This window comes from Anabrus simplex, chromosome 1, assembly GCF_040414725.1.
Source record: "Anabrus simplex isolate iqAnaSimp1 chromosome 1, ASM4041472v1, whole genome shotgun sequence".
Taxonomy (NCBI): Eukaryota; Metazoa; Arthropoda; class Insecta; order Orthoptera; family Tettigoniidae; genus Anabrus; species Anabrus simplex.
The window spans coordinates 24,860,988-24,879,058 of record NC_090265.1 but is presented as its reverse complement, the minus strand read 5'-3'; the positions used below and the strand labels follow the sequence as shown (position 1 = coordinate 24,879,058).

General features: G+C 39.7%; 1 protein-coding gene across 2 annotated transcripts in view; it reads left to right on the top strand.

Moving 5' to 3' along the window:
- PIG-A (phosphatidylinositol glycan anchor biosynthesis class A) overlaps positions 1-18,071 on the top strand; it is a 137,394-nt gene that overhangs the window by 47,034 nt on the left and 72,289 nt on the right. For both annotated transcript variants that reach the window (XM_067138723.2, XM_067138724.2), the window contains exon 5: positions 12,277-12,392. In XM_067138723.2, the coding sequence (XP_066994824.2) occupies positions 12,277-12,392 (116 nt within the window). The remainder of the gene's footprint in view (positions 1-12,276; positions 12,393-18,071) is intronic.

Genomic DNA, 18,071 nt, shown 5'->3' with positions numbered 1-18,071 from the left:
GTAACGGGGTCCACTCAGCCTCAGGAGGTCAGCTGAGTAGAAGTGGGCTCAGCCATCCTGGAAGTGGTTTTCCATGGTTTACCACTTCTCCTCCAGACAAATGCTGGGATGGTACCTAACTTAAGGGCACGGCCGCTTCCTTCCCTGGGCGAGGTACTGGTCATTCTCCCCAGTTGTATCCCCGACCCAATGTCTCACGCTCCAGGACACTTCCCTTGGGGCGGTAGAGGTGGGATCCCTCGCTGAGTCCGAGGGAAAAACCAACCCTGGAGGGTAAGCAAATAAAGAAATAAAGAAGTTCCTAAATCTTTCACTCGAAACCGAACGGGTTATAGCTCTTCATCATACTTTACAGCCACGAGCCGCCATTGTGCTTTTATGAAACTCGCCTTATATTTTACAACTGTGTTCATTTAGATGGGCTAGCCTACGGTGTAGGAGTAGCTGACTTGCTTCTTACCTGGAAGCCCTGGCTTTGATTCCTGGCCAGGTCAGGTGTTTTTACCTGGATCTGAGGGCTAGTTTGAGCTCTACTCAACTCGTGTGAGAACAGTACGTGTTGAAGAGTTATCTGACAATGAGGTGGCAGCCCTTGTCTAGGAATCAAGAATGATGGCAGAGAGGATTCTTTATGGTGACCATGCATCACCTTGTAAGCTGCAGGGCTTTGGACTGAGCAGCAGTCACTTGGTATGCCAAGGTCAGTTAGCGCTGGAGTGCTGTGAGGTTTCAGGTTAACTTATAAGTTGGGCTAATTGGCATTACAAACTTTGAAGAAGGAGGGCAGGGGGAGGGGGGTCAGTGTATTGGAATGTTCTTTTGAAATTGGTTGATTGTATTTAAAATACTTTCAAACAAAGGTTTATAAAATTCAGGAAACTCAGTCATCAAAAATTACCTGTGTTCTGCCTCTGGGTGGCATAGGGTCATCAGTTGGATATTGCACCTTCCCGAGACACTGGCCGGCTAAGACACTGATAGTGACACATCTGCAAGCTATCCTGTGATAAGTACAAATGCAGTGCCGACGTACTAGAGGAAACATTTATCTCCTCTTGCTATAAATGCCCTTCCGAGTTAGCATGATAAAAAAATACGCCTTCCTATTGTTGGCCATGCCACACTAGGGTGAAACAATGGATATTTTTGATGATTCAGTTTCCTGAATAATATTTAGTTACCTCAATCAGAAGCCATATTTCTTGGTCAAAGGTTTTTTAACTTAATTTTTGAACATATTTTTTTTTTTTTTTTTTTCATGGGATCAAGCCTCAGTGAGATAATTTTTCACAACTATTGATCATATTAACTCGGTAACACGGCTCCTGATATAACTAGTGTGGCTTAGTTTTTTGCATGGTTCGTCTATAGGACACACTGAGAATATTTCAATGCCGTTCTGAGCAACAGTAAAAGGTCTGAGGACAGTCAACTAATGGATGCTACCTGATGAAACTGTCACTGAAACTGTGATGCAAAATTTAGACCAGACCAAGTTAACAAAATGTATTCCTTGAAGACATTTTTAGTTTGTAAAAGATATTTGAGAAGCCTAGTATCAAAAGCTGCCAAGTCCATTTTTTGACATAATGGAGTTATACATAGCTACTGACTGTTCTTATCCTGAGGAATTCACTGCAATGATTTTGGATCAAAACCCTACCTATCCCATTAAAATATGTAGTAAAATATGAGTTTCAGTGTCCATCAAATCCAACACCTGTAGTGACATTTGCAGTGTCCAAGTCTGCTAAATCCCTGTCAGCCAATCAGCGCTTCCCGTGACTTGTCAGCATGTGCTACGTGTTTACTGCTGCTCGGCACGTCGCACTGTTGAAGCCTTTTTTTTCTCTTTGAATGCAATGTTAATCTTACTACAAAATATTGTGGAGAAGAATGGAGGAATAATGAGCTGCTTCACTGTTATTCCGCTTTAGAAAAGAGGAAGATCTAGGACTTCAGAGTGAAGAAACTGAAGACGGCGTAGTAGTTTATGGGGAAGAAATAAGACGTAGATGAAGCATCAATGCAAGGCAAGTGTAAAAAAGCTAGGTTTCATTTTCATAATACTTCTTGATCTGTGTTGCCAGGCTGAGTAGCTCAGTTGGTAGAGTGCTGGCCTGGTTTGATCCTGGCCCAGTCCAGCAGTGGTTCCAGGTGCTCAAATACGTCAGCCTCGTGTCGGTAGATTTACCTGCACGTTAATGAACTCTCCTAGTACAAAATTCCGGTACCTTGGCATCTACGAAAACTGTAAAAGTAGTTAGTGGGACGTAAAATGTTGCGAGATAGCTGAAGTTTTTTTTAACACCCCCATTTGAGCACTTTAATCAGCCATATACATTAAAGTCTAATAGTATTAAATAGAGTCAGCTTTTCAGTTTCTTGTTACGCCCCCAAAACTTCATCCTGTCGGACCTGGCTGCCTTTTGGTTGTTAGTAATGGTATACTGCCTTAATTCAAATGTTATGAGTTTGAATCGTAAGTGTTTGTTCCTTAGAATGCTCTTCTCTTCTCTTCTCTTCTCTTCTCTTCTCTTCTCTTCTCTTCTCTTCTCTTCTCTTCTCTTCTCTTCTCTTCTCTTCTCTGCATTCAATTTACATTAATTTAAAACTATTAATTATTAAAAGTAATTATTGTATTACTTCCTTCAGTGTTACCTATATTTTCATATCTTTCATTCCTTTGTTTCAGAACCCATTAAATCCCAATTTCAGTACCAAACACCACCACATTCAAATATTTCCTGAACTTTGTTTCTTAAATATTTAAGAAACCATATTCCCTAAAACTTTTATATTTTATGCTAAATGGCAAATTTTTAAATTTTAATGTTAAAGCTATGTTACTCAAGATAATGTCCCACTCGTTGGCTGAATGGTCAGCGTACTGGCCTTCGGTTCAGAGGGTCCCAGGTTTGATTCCCGGCCAGGTCGGGGATTTTAACCTTCATTGGTTAATTCCAGTGGCCCAGGGGCTGGGTGTTTGTGCTGTCCCCAACATCCCTGCAACTCACACACCACACATAACACTATCCTCCACCACAATAACACGCAGCTACTGTACCTACATATGGCAGATGCCACCCACCCTCATCGGCGGGCCTACCTTACAAGGGCTGCACTCGGCTAGAAATAGCCACACGAAACTATTATTTTATTACTCAAGATAATGGTTTATTCTGGACTTTTTTTTTTGTGCTGAAAATGTAGGTAAAAAATGGATAGGGCCTATTTGGTAGTTTTTGATACTAGGCACCTCATTTGATAATCTCACATTCAGTATTTTTGAAATTTAGCACTGCTGTTGGTGTTAATTGTAGCCTACAGCAGAAAAAATTACCTTAGCCAAAACAAATGTGTCGTCTACTTTAAGCCTGGCACTAGATGTGTTTGCACACTATTGCATTAAGGCTGATGATGGCCAGACAAGGCCGAAACTAGTTCCTGGATTAAAAATATAATGTAAACATTGCATAATATAGTATTGAAAAGGTGGACATAAGTTTAGTTATTATTGTACTAGAGGATGTACAAGGGCAACTCAATTTACTGAGTGAGATTATAGAAAATTATGGAGTGAACATCAGTGTGGAAAAGAGTAAGACAGTGGTGTTGACTAAAGGAGAAGTGGAAGCAAAAGAAAGTATAAAAAGAAAGGGACAAAGCCTTGAAATGGTGGAGAGACTCAAGTACTTGGGAAGTAAACTGATTGAGGATGCAGAGCTTGACTTGGAGATCAACAGAGATGTGCATTCTACCAGAGTGTGAGAAACCTGGTGTAGAGGACGGAAGTACCAGTAATGTAAGGAATTTCAAGTTACCCAATTGCAACAGTCAAGTTTTAGGGAGGAAGGGGGTCTGAGATTGCTCTTGGTAAACTGTCAAAGTGTAGTAAATAAACAATTAAAATTCGGAACATTGATGGAATCTTATGAGACTGATGTGGTGATAGGAGTGGAATTGTGGTTGAGAGAAGGGGTGGGTAATAGAGAAGTATTTCCAGAAGGGTACGCAGTCTATCGTAGAGACCAAGGAGATAAAAAGGGAGGGGGGCTGTTTATTCTGGTGAAGGAAACTTGTTGTTCACATGAATGGTTTACCGATGAAAGGGATTAGGGATAAAATTAGTTTGTGAATATATGAAGGAGGTGGGAATTATAGGAACATACAGGCCTGGAAGATAGGAAAGAGACATGGAAATATTTGAGAAAATAATAGATTATACTCATAAAAATAATAATAATAATAATAATAATAATAATAATAATAATAATAATAATAATAATATGGTAATCATTGGGGGAGATCTAAATATGCTTGAAGTTGAATGGAATGGAGCTGCAAGTGAAGCCCATGAACAGAAACTGGCAAATAAGTTAATTTGGGAGGGAGGATTTACACAAGTCGTACAAGAACCGACTCGTCTCAATAACTTACTAGATGTATTCTTGGTTAAACCATGGGAAATTGTTGATAAAACTGAGGTAATTGAAGGAATAGGAGACCATAAGGCTGTAATAATGGATGTAGGACTCGTACCAAAAAAGCTTAATAAGAGGGTTACACAAGACAAGAAATTGTACAGAAAAACTAAAGTTGATGAATTTGGGACTTACCTTAAATCACAATTCAGTTGTTGGATAAGTGCAGGGAGTAATGTGGATACACTTTGGGCTAAATTTAAAGGAATCATTTGGGAAGGAGAGAAGAGATTTGTACCTGTTAAGAAGGGTAAAATGACCTCAGACCCTGTTTATTATACAAGGGAAATAAGAAAATTAAAAAGAAAATGTAGAATAGTACACAGGAAAATCAAAGAGGGTAGGGAGAGTAGAGAAACTAGAAAACAACTAATGAGGAAAATGAATAGAGTGGAAAAGGAAGCAAAAGAGAATTATATGAATGGCATACTTCAAGAGGGTAATGACCACAACGGGAAATGGAAAAAGCTGTATTCATAAATCATGAATCAAAAAGGAAAAGGAATCCAAATTCCTACAATGGTGGGAGAAGGGGGTGAACACTATTTAACGGATACTGAAAAAGCAAACCTATTTAGTAGGGAATTCAGAGACTCAGTAGATGATTGTCAGGAGTTGGAAACCGAAACAGAAGATAGAGAGGGAGAGACACAGAGGGAAACAAGAAGCTTCTCATTCACAAATGAAGATATTTTCAGAGAAATCCAACTGCTTCAGCAAGGAAAAGCAGTAGGAAGTGATCAAATTACTGGGGAGGTATTAAAGACAATGGGGTGGTACATTGTGCCTTATTTAAAATTTCTCTTTGACTATGTCATAAATAATAGTGTAATACCAAAGGAATGGAAGGAATCTATAATAATACCAATTTATAAAGGAAAGGGTGATAAAAGGAAACCAGAGAACTACAGACCAATCAGCCTGACCAGTATAGTTTGTAAAATACTGGAGAGTTTAATAGCAAAGTACATCAGAGGGATATGTGATGATAAAAATTGGTTCATGAGGAGCCAGTATGGATTTAGAAAGAAAATTTCTTGCGAGGCACAACTGGTGGGATTTCAGCAGGACATATCAGATCAGTTGGATTCAGGAGGCCAGTTAGATTGCATAGCCATATATCTTTCCAAAGCCTTTGATAGAGTGGAACATGGAATATTATTAAAGAAATTGGAAGGAATAGGATTGGACGTAAGGGTTTTATACCGTTGGATAAGAACATTTCTAAATTCAAGGGTTCAGAAAGTCAAAGTAGGAAATAATATATCACAGGAAGAGAAAGTTTGGAAGGGAATTGCACAGGGTAGTATAATCGGTCCGTTACTTTTCTTAATATACGCAAATGGTTTAGGGAACAATATAACATCAAAAATAAGATTGTATGCAGATGACATAATTGTTTATAGGGAAATAAATAACATTGAGGATTGTTCAGAATTACAAAGGGACCGTGAAAGTATCCAACAATGGGTTGAAGAAAATAATATGAAGGTCAATGGAGGCAAATCAACTGTTACAACTTTTACAAACAGGTGCTTTAAAACTGAATTTGAATATACTTTGGATGAGGTAGTTATCCCAAAAGATGGCAAGTGCAAATACTTAGGTGTGAGATTTGAAAGTAATTTGCACTGGAAGGGTCATGTTGATAACATTGTTGGGAAAGTATACAGGTCGTTACATATCATAATGAGGCTACTTAAAGGATGCAATAAAGAATTAAAAGAAAAAAGTTACTTAAGTATGGTTCGTCCATTATTGGAATATGCAAACAGTGTTTGGGATCCTCACCAAGAATACCTAATAAAAGAAATAGATAGTGTGCAGAGGAAAGCAGCAAGATTTGTAACAGGGGATTTCAGGAGAAAGAGTAGTGTATCAGAAATGTTAAAGGAACTTGGGTGGGAAACTTTAAGTAAGAGAAGAGAGAAAACTAGACTTATAGGATTATATAGAGCCTATACAAGAGAAGAAGCATGGGGAGATATCTTTGAGAGGCTTCAGTTGGAAAATAATTATATCGGCAGGACAGAACACAAATATAAAATTATAAGGAATTTTAGTAGAAGCGATTGGGGTAAATTTTCATTCATTGGGAAGGGTGTGAAGGAGTGGAACAGTTTACCAGGGGTAGTGTTTGATCCTTTTCCAAAATCTGTACAGATATTCAAGAAGAGAATAAACAGCAACAGAGAAAATAAATGAGGTGTTAGAGGGCATACGATCAGTGCAGGTTATTGTAAATTTAAAAAATGTGTGTGAATAAATTAATTCCATCCCCTGGTCTAAGGAGTTTGGACAGCCAAAGTAGGGGACTGCTTGTAGGTGTGAAGTACGGTGGGGACTTCGAGGGCCCTGGGACCGCTACGGTAGCTGTGAAGGCCCTTCAGGAACTCTGAAAAGTGGTGGCAAAAGGGGCTCTGGTTAAGACGCAACAGGTCGTTATGCTGCTTAGGTTCCAGAATGGGTAAAAAAAAAGTAAATAAATGCAATAATGTAAAGTTTAATCTTATACCAGTTGTATAGTATCATTTGAAGTAATTCCACATACTGTATATCAGTTGACTGTATTTGTAAGTAGTACAGGAGACATTGTAAGTAGAATTTCGTAAACAATATAAATTTATTAAGGATGAGCTGTGTGTTTAATAGAAAAAATTGTTAGCGTAAATTGTATAATATTGTACTATAGGAAAATTTTCTTCTCTTGTTAATTTAATATTTAGTGCTTGACAATAATGTATTTTAGTGTACCATTTGCCACCGAGGTAGACACCTCATTTGCAAATAAAGAGATTTTGATTTGATGCATAAGATGGACTGATATATGGAACAGAGATGTGAAGAAGTATAATAGGAAAGGCAAGAAAGGACAGAGTAAGGAATAAGGACATTAGGAAGGAAATCAGAGTGGAAAAGCTTTTTGACAGAATGGAAAGAGAAAAACTTAGACAGTTTGGACATGTTAAGATGGAGGATGAGGGAAGAATGCTGAAGCAGATGATGGAGAGACAGGTAGGAGGAGGGATAGCAAGAGGGGCACCTAGACTAATGGGTTTGAAAGAGATCAAGAAGATATTGCTGTGAAGGAGACTGGTCGCATTATTACAGGGTGTCTGAGACCAATTCCAACAGAAAATATATATCCTATTGCAGGAATCATCCCTCCTCAGATAAGACAGGAAGTAGCAGCGAAAGTTGAAGATCGGAAGCAATCAACCGATCACCGTCCCCCCTTTTATGGCCGTCAAATGCATCTCTTTGAGACTCAGATCAAGGAAGAAATTTTTAAGAACAACCATACCACTTGTTGATACGCCAGAAACCAAGCTCGATAGCTGAAGTCGCTTAAGTGGGTTCGAACCCCACTGTCGGCAGTCCTGAAGATGGTTTTCCATAGTTTCAAATTTTTTACACCAGGCAAATGCTGGGGTTGTATTTTATTAAGGCCACCGCCGCTTCCTTCCCACTCCTAGACCTTTTCTATCCCAACGTCTCCATAACACCTATCTATGTCAGTGCAACTTAAAGCCAATTGTTAAAAAAAAAAAAGCATATGCCAGAAAAATGAAGACCTGAACTGTGGTAACAGCAAGTACTTAATCCATCCCCATATGGAAGAGCTTTGATCGACTGCGGACAGGTGTTTCAAAGTGCAAATCTAACCTGGTTAAGTGGGGCTATGTACAAGGAGACATGACCTGTGATTGTGGACTACTGCAAGATGAACAACACCTTCTGGTTTGTCAGCATTTACTGTCACCATGCACAAAGGAAGGTGTTTTCTAGGCCAATGACAAAAATGTCCTTGTAGCCGAATATTGGAGAAACATTATTGAGCACTGTATCTGGACACGGAAAATAAAACTAATAAATTAGAAGAAACCATTGTGTCGGAACACAGTTAAGGAACATTAACAGTCTGTGACTCTAATGTTTACTGAAGATTTATTGTTGAATGTCTTTTGTGTGTCCCTGTAAACAGCTGTGAGATCATTCTTTCTTGATTGTATATTAGGTGGACCTGAACAGGGAATAGTAAGTGATCCCAGTGAGAAACCTGGTACTTATGTGGTATTTTCCTTCACATCTTAAGGATATTCTTTTAAAATGTACAGTCTATCTTTGAACTTTTCTAAAACTATAACTAAATCGTGTGATACATTAATTTTAAAGTTAAAGGAATTCTTTCTACTAAAATACTAGAGTAAAATAATTGCTAAGAAAATAATAATATGTAGCACAGGAGAAAATATTACAACTGTTCTAAGTGATTAGAGAAAAATTAATAAAATCTTCATGGGGAGTTCAGTTAATATTTGAATAATGGAACTAAATGCAACCCACCGCTCATAAATTAAATCACAATAGAAGAATAGGAAATAAAAATCATTGACAAATTTCAATATTTAGGAGAAATAACCTCAACAAAAAGCAGACATGGCATAATAGAATAAATAAACTGACCGGAGCACAATATACAACCAACAATACATACAATAGAAAAGTCCTCTCAATAGCTACAAAATTAAAACACTGTAAAACAGAAATAATATACATAACAACTAACACTGTACAACTAGACAGAATACTCAAGATTGGAAGAACAATAATCAGAACATGCATAAACAAAAACTACCATGAAAATGGACTCTGGAAACTAGCTTCTAATAAAACGGTTTACAAGGAAATTGAACTGGTAATGATCACAATCAGGAGGAAACTGATTTCATTTTTTGGTTATTTACTCAGGACACCAGAAAACAGGATCATAATGAGAATTGTAGAATAATTTGGAACAGTAAGAGGGACATTAGATGGATTACAGAAATCAAATAAGATATGATAGTATGTCCTGTTGCTTTACAGTATTGAAAAATGAAATGGCGTATGGCTTTTAGTGCTGGGAGTGTCCAAGGACATGTTCGGCTCGCCAGGTGCAGGTCTTTTGATTTGACTCCCGTAGGCGACCTGCGCATCTTGATGAGGATGAAATGATGATGAAGACGGCACATATACCCAGCCCCTGTGCAAGCGAAATTAACCAATGATGGTTAAAATTCCCGACCCTGCTGGGAATCAAACCCAGGACCCCTGTGACCAAAGGCCAGCACGCTAACCATTTAGCCATGGGACCGGACACAGTATTGAATGTCGACCAGCTGATAAAGCTACAGAACACCAATTACAGTACACACCATGGAAATGTATATGATCTGTTGATCGATGTGCATCACACTCCTGCATCATGTTAAAATCGACACCGTCTGCCAGCAAATGGGCATTGCAGCTATCACTGAGAAGGCACGGGAAAAAACATCTCCAATGGTATGGTCACGTCCTGCATGCTGCACCTGGAACAGTAGCTAATTTCGCCCACACCTTTGATATTTTTTTTGCTAGGGGCTTTACGTCGCACCGACACAGATAGGTCTTATCGCGACGATGGGATAGGAAAAGCCTAGGAGTTGGAAGGAAGCGGCCGTGGCCTTAATTAAGGTACAGCCCCAGCATTTGCCTGGTGTGAAAATGGGAAACCACGGAAAACCATTTTCAGGGCTGCCGATAGTGGGATTCAAACCTACTATCTCCCGCATGCAAGCTCACAGCCGCGCGCCTCTACGCTCACGCCCAACTCGCCCGGTGATATTAATATTAATAGGACGTCCAAAGCAGTGCTGGCATGATGCAGTGAATGCTGATATGAAGACTCTGAACTTAAGACCACATGATGCCCAAGACCGTGCAAAATGGCGAGCATAGATTAGAACAGTGGACTCTGCACCAGCAGAAAAACATTAGGAAGATGAGGAAGAGGGAAATAAAAATTATAGTAGGGTGATTTCATACAAAGATAGAAACTCAAGATCCAAGAGCTTGAACGAAGTGAATGTTAAGTATAAAATAGAGACTTCATTTCAGGGATGTTTATTTTGAGGTCCTAGTAGATATATATTTCTCTGGGAAATCACATTCTGAAAATTCTAAATCACAGAAGTTTATACTTGTATATCCAGCACAATTATCATCACCATCATCAATTCTCTGCTCCAGCAAGCTGGGTGCGGGTCTTTTATGAGCACATGTTCTTCACAGAGACAAATATCAGGAACACGCATGTTATTGTCATCGGGCTCGCTACAGCCAACTGACCCCTCCAGTTCCATAGTTGCAGCACTGTTTGTCTAGGCAACATTACATTACTCAGCTCTCGCCTGACAGGCTTCTCATTCCAACACGTCCCACCACCTGGAAAAATCACGATCTGATAACACTGTTGCCATGTTAAGTGGTATAAGGTAGGTGAGAACAGGTGGTAAAATCGAGGAATACAGGACAAACGTGGCGGAAGAAAAGAATCCTAGAGCGTCAGTAATTGAAAGGAACAAATAATTGTCATATCATGGACAGACCTAAAGTCTGTTTCCCTTTTGCTATGTTTATCCAGCTTCCCAACATCAATACAGAATGTATGTCAAGATGGCCCTCAGTTAGTGTTCAAGGCCTCCCTATGGATGAAGCTGGGAAGCGGAAACTAGTTCATTGGGGGCTGAGAAGAAATGGGATTGACGAGGAGAGAGTCCATCTATTTGAAGATTGTCCTCATATCCTCTGTCGCTCCCTCTTCTGATGGTGATGTGTAGAAATGATTTAAATATCTCCACTCGACATTTAAAAATGGCCGCGCCTGCAAACAAAAAAGAAGAAGAAGGGTTCTACGATATGCTTCAAAATTTGGCATGTCTATGTGTCTTATTCTAATCCTCCATAAGGGTGTAATGGCGTTGTGTAACTAGCCTCTTGATGACCTGTCTACATGAGTCTCTGTCCTAGGCATGGTGAATTGCTTGTGGCAATTGATCTATCCATCTTAATGGAGCACACACTCTGGGCCTTTGTCCAGCGACTTTCCTTTCAGTGATAGTCTTCTCCTGTCTACTGGTTCTTCTAACTATGTGACCAAAGCTGTTGTTGTTTGCTAAAATTATTGCTAGTCTTATTTAGATGCCGAGCTGTTTCAGGATGGACTCATTCGTTCAGTGTGCTATCCAAGGTATTTGCAATATCCTTCTGTAGCACCACATTTCTAAAGAGTCAATCCTGCAGCAGGCTGTCATCTTTAACTTTCAGGTTCTGCTGCGTAGGTAGCAACGGGAAAAGTGAGTGTCCGTGAATGCATAAATTTTGTCATGGCAGTAATGGAGGTGTCTTTCTATAAGACAATACGCTTTGTTGTTGAACTCCTCACCATCACGATGCGCCTACGGACCTCAGGTTCACAGTCCCCGGTGTTAGAATAACCACTTCATAGTTAGGAGTCCTCACAATATCAGGCAGGTTGTTGTTAGGGCGATCTGCAATCATCACTTTGGTTTTCTTGGTGTTGATCTGCTGTGATCTTCTATGATAGTCTCTAAATCATGCTATGTAACTATCAAGGTATCGTCTGCCTCCAATTACAATACCTCCCTCATGATGTCCTCACTGTAGGTGTTGTCTCACACCAGTAAGAGGTGAGAAGATATCTGAGACGGTGTCAGAGAAGCTTCTGAGTGATTGAAGAGTGCAGTCTCTGTATCTAGTTCACCATGTGACTCTGTGTCTCAATTTTGATGAGAATATCTACTAGTACCCAAATCTCTTTTTCAATTTTTTTCATAATTTTTTGTCCAAAATATCGGTAAGATCCTTCCTTAAATAAGTTAGAGAGATCTGTGCATTCAACATGTCATAATTTTGTTTTAGAACACTTAACTGCTGTGTTTTATTTAATCTATATTTTACTCCTTAGCAAAGAAAACACGGTGCTTCGGGCAAGAGTGATGCACGATCGAGTGTCTGTCATTCCCAATGCAGTGGACACGGAAGCCTTCACTCCGGATCCTACTAAGAGGAGTAACAATAAAAGTAAGATTTTTTTTAATTCCAGAAACTTTCTGGCACTCTTCTCATATTAACTACAGTAAAAATCTGCTATAGTGAGAACCTTATTATAACAACAGTTTTTTACGTCCCTTGAGAATTCCTATATATACTGTGTAATATTCTTCTGTTACAATGAGAACTCTTCCACTGATTCCTCCATTACTATGAGTGATTTAGCTTACATTATTTTTTGCGTTATCAACATTTATGTTCTCCTGTGATCATATTGAATGCACGATTGATCATCTTACTTATCGATTTCTTGCTATGTGCAGTAGCGAGCTCCCGGGTCGAAATTCAGAAACACTGCTGAAATCTATTAGTAATACCCGTTGATCGTGTAAGCAAACTTTCAAATTCGAAACGAGTGAGTGAACATATTTTCATAATAAATGAATAAATAACATGGCCAAAAACAGTTGTTAAGTCGTTGGAAATAAAGGCTGAAGTAAATGATTGCAAAATTTTTATACTATCGTAGGTAATGAAATAGAGTTAGAATTTAATATTTCTCAGTGTACTTCACTGATTTCAAGGAGTTTTAAAAAAATCAAATCAAGCCTCTATAGACTGCATGATTATACATACATACATACATACATACATACATACATACATACATACATACATACATACATACATTATCATTATGGACTGTTATGCCTTTCAGCGTTCAGTCTGCAAGCCTCTGTGAATTCACTAAACGTCGCCACAATCCTCGATTTGCAACTAGTGTTGTGGCCTCATTTAGATCTATACCTCTTATCTTTAAATCGTTAGAAACCGAGTCTAACCATCGTCGTCTTGGTCTACCTCTACTTCTCTTACCCTTCATAACAGAGTCCATTATTCTCCTAGGTAACCTATCCTCCTCCATTCGCCTCACATGACCCCACCACCAAAGCCAGTTTATGCGTACAGCTTCATCCATCGAGTTCATTTCTAAATTAGCTTTTATCTCCTCATTCTGAGTACCCACCTGCTATTGTTCCCACCTGTTTGTACCAGCAATCATTCTTGCTACTTTCATGTCGGTTACTTGTAACTTATGAATAAGATATCCTGAGTCCACCCAGTTTTTGCTCCTGTAAAGCAAAGTTGGTCTGAAAACAGACTGATGTAAAGATAGTTTCGTCTGGGAGCTGACTTCCTTCTTACAGAATACTGTTGATCGTAACTGCGAGCTCACTGCATTAGCTTTACGACACCTTGATTCAATCTCACTTACTATATTACCATCCTGGGAGAACACACAACCTAAATACTTGAAATTATCGACCTTTGCTAGCTTTGTATCACCAATCTGACATTCAATTCTGTTGAATTTCTTACCTACTGACATCAATTTAGTCTTCGAGAGGCTAATTTTCAAACCACCGAGCTCGATAGCTGCAGTCGCTTAAGTGCGGCCAGTATCCAGTATTCAGGAGATAGTAGGTTCGAACCCCACTGTCAGCAGCCCTGTAGATGGTTTTCTGTGGTTTCCCATTTTCACACCAGGCAAATGCTGGGGCTGTACCTTAATTAAGGCCACGGCCGCTTCCTTCCAAGTCCTAGCTCTTCCCTGTCCCATCGTCGCCGTAAGACCTATCCGTGTCAGTGCGACATAAAAATTTCTTTTTAACTTTTCAAACCATACTCATTGCACCTATTTTCAAGTTCCAAGACTGCAGGCTTTTGGCACAATCTGCCATTAAGACCAAGTCGTCAGCATACACCAGACTGCTTACTACATTTCCACCTAACTCAATCCCTCCCTACCATTTTATAACCTTCAGCAGATGATCCATGTCAACTACGGAACAACAAAAGTGAAAGATTAAGCCTTGTCTAACCCCTGTAAGTACCCTGAACCAAGAACTCGTTCTACCATCAATTCTTACTGAAGCCCAATTGTCAACATAAATGCCTTTGATTGATTTTAATAATCTACCTTTAATTCCATAGTCCCCCATTATAGCGAACATCTTTTCCCTCGGAACCCTGTCATATGCTTTTTCTAGATCTACGAAACTTAAACACAACTGCCTATTCATCTCGTAGCATTTTTCAGTTATCTGGCGCATACTGAAATTCTGATCCTGACAGCCTCTCTGGTGGTCTGAAACCACACTGGTTTTCATCCAACTTCCTCTCAATGACTGATCGCACCCTCCCTTCCAAGATGCTAGTGAATACTTTGCCTGGTATACTAATCAATGAGATATCTCAATAGTTGTTGCAATCCTTCCTGTTCCCTTGCTTATAGATAGGTGCAATTACTGCTTTTGTCCAGTCTGAAGGTACCTTACCAACACTCCATGCTAATTTTACTACTCTATGAAGCCATTTCATCCCTGCCTTCCCACTATACTTCACCATTTCAGGTCTAATTTCATCTATTCCTGCTGCTTTATGACAATGGAGTTTATTTACCATCCTTTCCACTTACTCAAGCATAATTTCACGAACATCATTTTCCTCCTCCCCATGAGCTTGGCTGTTCGCAACACCACCAGGATGATTTCCTTTTACATTGAGACGATGTTCAAAATATTCCCTCCACCTCTCCAGTGATTCCCTCGGATCTATTATGAGTTCACCTGTATTACTCAAAACACTGTTCATTTCCTTTTTCCCCTCCCTTCCTAAGATTCTTTATTACTGTCCAGAAAGGTTTCCCTGCTGTTTGACCTAACCTTTCCAGGTTATTACCAAAATCTTCCCAAGACTTCTTTTTGGATTCAACAACTATTTGTTTCGCTCTGTTTCTTTCATCTACGTACAAATCCCTGTCTGCCCTGGCCCTTGTTTGGAGCCATTTCTGATAAGCCTTCTTTTTACGTTTACAAGCTGCTTTCACTTCATCATTCCACCAAGATGTTTGCCTTTTCCCATCTTTACACACAGTTGTTCCTAGGCATTCCCTTGCTGTTTCTACTACAGCATCCCTGTATGCCACCCATTCACTTTCTATATCCTGAACCTGCTTGCTGTCTACTGTTCAAAAATTTTCACTAATCATATCCATGTACTTCTGTCTAATTTCCTCGTCCTGGAGATTTTCTACCCTTACTCGTTTGTAGACAGATTTCACTTTCTCTACCCTAGCCCTAGAGATACTTAGTTCACTACAGATCAGATAGTGGTCTGTATCATCGAAAAATCCCCAGAAAACTCGTACATTCCTAACAGATTTCCTGAATTTGAAGGCGGTTAAGATATAACCTATTATGGATATGTTACCCCTAGCCTCCCATGTGTAGCGGTGAAATAGCCTTATGCTTGAAGAATGTATTCATAACTGCTAAACCCATACTAGCATAGAAGTCCAGCAAACGCTTCCCATTCCCATTAGTTTCCATATCTTCCCCACATTTACCAATCACCCTTTTGTATCCTTCAGTTCTATTCCCAACTCTCGCATTGAAATCGCCCATTAGCTCTATTCTATCTGCTGTTGACCCTGATCACGATGTCACTCAATGCTTCATAAAACTTGTCAACTTCATCCTCATCTGCACCCTCACATGGTGAATACACGGACACAATTCTAGTCCTAATTCCTCCAGCTGACAAATCTACCCACATCATTCGCTCATTTGTGCCTAACAGAACTCTGTTGCGTGCAATGGTTTTCCTGATAAAGAGCCCTACCCCATACTCTGCCCTTCCCTTTCTAACATCTGTCAAGTTCACTTTATAATCTTCTATCTCTTCCTCGTTATCTCCCCTTACCCAAATATCACTTGCTCCTACCACATCCAGATGCATCCTCTTTGCTGACTCAGCTAGTTCTGCTTTCTTTTTTCCATAAGCCCCATTAATATTGATAGCTCCCCATCGAATTCCATTTCGTTCGCCACGTTGTTTCCAAGGAGTCCCTCGCCTGTAAAATGGGAGCAGGACTCCGTTACTCCCTTAGGTCCGAGGCTTGCTTAAAATATTCTGAGCTCGGTAATTTCATGAAGCAGGATGCTACCCTACTTGCACATAGTCCAAGTGAGGATCTCTCCTCTAACGGGTTATGGACCACCGGTGAATTGTATAGTCCTAGCCGCCTGAGCACAAGGAGGGCCATGACTCAGAATATGTCCGAGATGCCCACTCCCATTCCATAGCAACTGGTATCCCAACTCTCAGGACCACTTACTAGGCCACTCAGCCTTTGCCCATGGTTCACGAACTAGGACATGACTACAGTAACCCACACCATGAACCATCTGCATGATTTTAACCAATTTAATTTCAGTGTCTAGATCTAAGGTTCAGTTCTTAAGAGTTTTAACTTGACATTTGAGCGCTACCTTTTGGTGGAGGCTAAGCGAATTAATAAACAGCCAGTCATAGGCAGCCGATCGCTCTGATAGAGCGCGTTAGACTCTAGTTCCGGTTACCAATGTTGTCAATCTGTTGTTTTCTGTAACCACATGCTATCAGCTGTGTTTATATTGTGCTCAGTTCTTTTCACATCGAGCTTGATAGCTGCAGTCACTTAAGTGCAGCCAGTATTCAGTAGATAGTGGGTTCGAGCCCCACTGTCGGCAGCGCTGAAGATGGTTTTCCATGTTTTCCCATTTTCACACCAGGCCTTAATTTAGGCCATGGCTGCTTCCATCCCACTCCTAGCCCTTTCGTGTCCCATCGTCACCATAAAACCTATGTGTCTCAGTGCGACATGAAACAACTTGCAAAAAAAAGTTCTTTTCACGGTCTTTGTCAAATATTTCTTGAGCCCATCAGCCAGCACCTTCTTGCTGGGGTTGAGAATCTGTCCAAAACAATCACTACTGATCTGCATTTACGGCAGACGCCCAGGTGGCAGATTCCCTATCTGTTGTTTTCCTAGCCTTTTCTTGAATGATTTCAAAGAAATTGGAAATTTATTGATCACCTCCCTTGGTAAGTTATGCCAATCCCTAACTCCCCTTGAATATTTTCCCCAATTTGTCATCTTGAATTCCAACTTTATTTTCATATTGTGATCTTTCCTACTTTTAAAGACTTATTCATCTACTAATGTCATTCCACGCCATCTCTCCACTGACAGCTCGGAACATACCACTTACATGTTACAATTGTATTAAAGAACAACTATTTTACTTTCAACGGCAAAATTTATTACTATTGGGTGATCCATTGTCAGGCATCTTGGCCGACGTATACATGGATTCGTTAGAACACCACAAAATAACGTCAAAAATAAAGGGACTCAGTCTGTGCCTTAGGTACGTAGATGATACTTTTGCAATAATCTATAATTATCTTACCAATAGGAGCAGAATTTTAGATTTTTTAAACTCCCTCGACCAAAATATTAAGTTTACCAAGGAGGACGAGGTCAGTGGATCCATCATCTTTTTAGACATCACAGTAACAAGCGATAAGAACACATTCGATTACCAAATTTTCTGAAAACCTACCTACACCCCACTAACAATTAAAAACATCAGTATACCCTAATTCCCACAAACAGGCCACCTTCTACAGTTTAATTTACAGAGCCTTAAAAATCCCTTTGACATCTAAGAACCTAAAAACAGAAATCAATTATATAAAGAACTAGCTGATGTACCCGTGCTTCGTTACAGGATTCTCAGAAAGACTGTCTTTGTGGTTTTCCTACCTGAAGTCGTCAGAAGGAATGTAGTGATTGAAAGCAATGTTATATAAAATACTCGA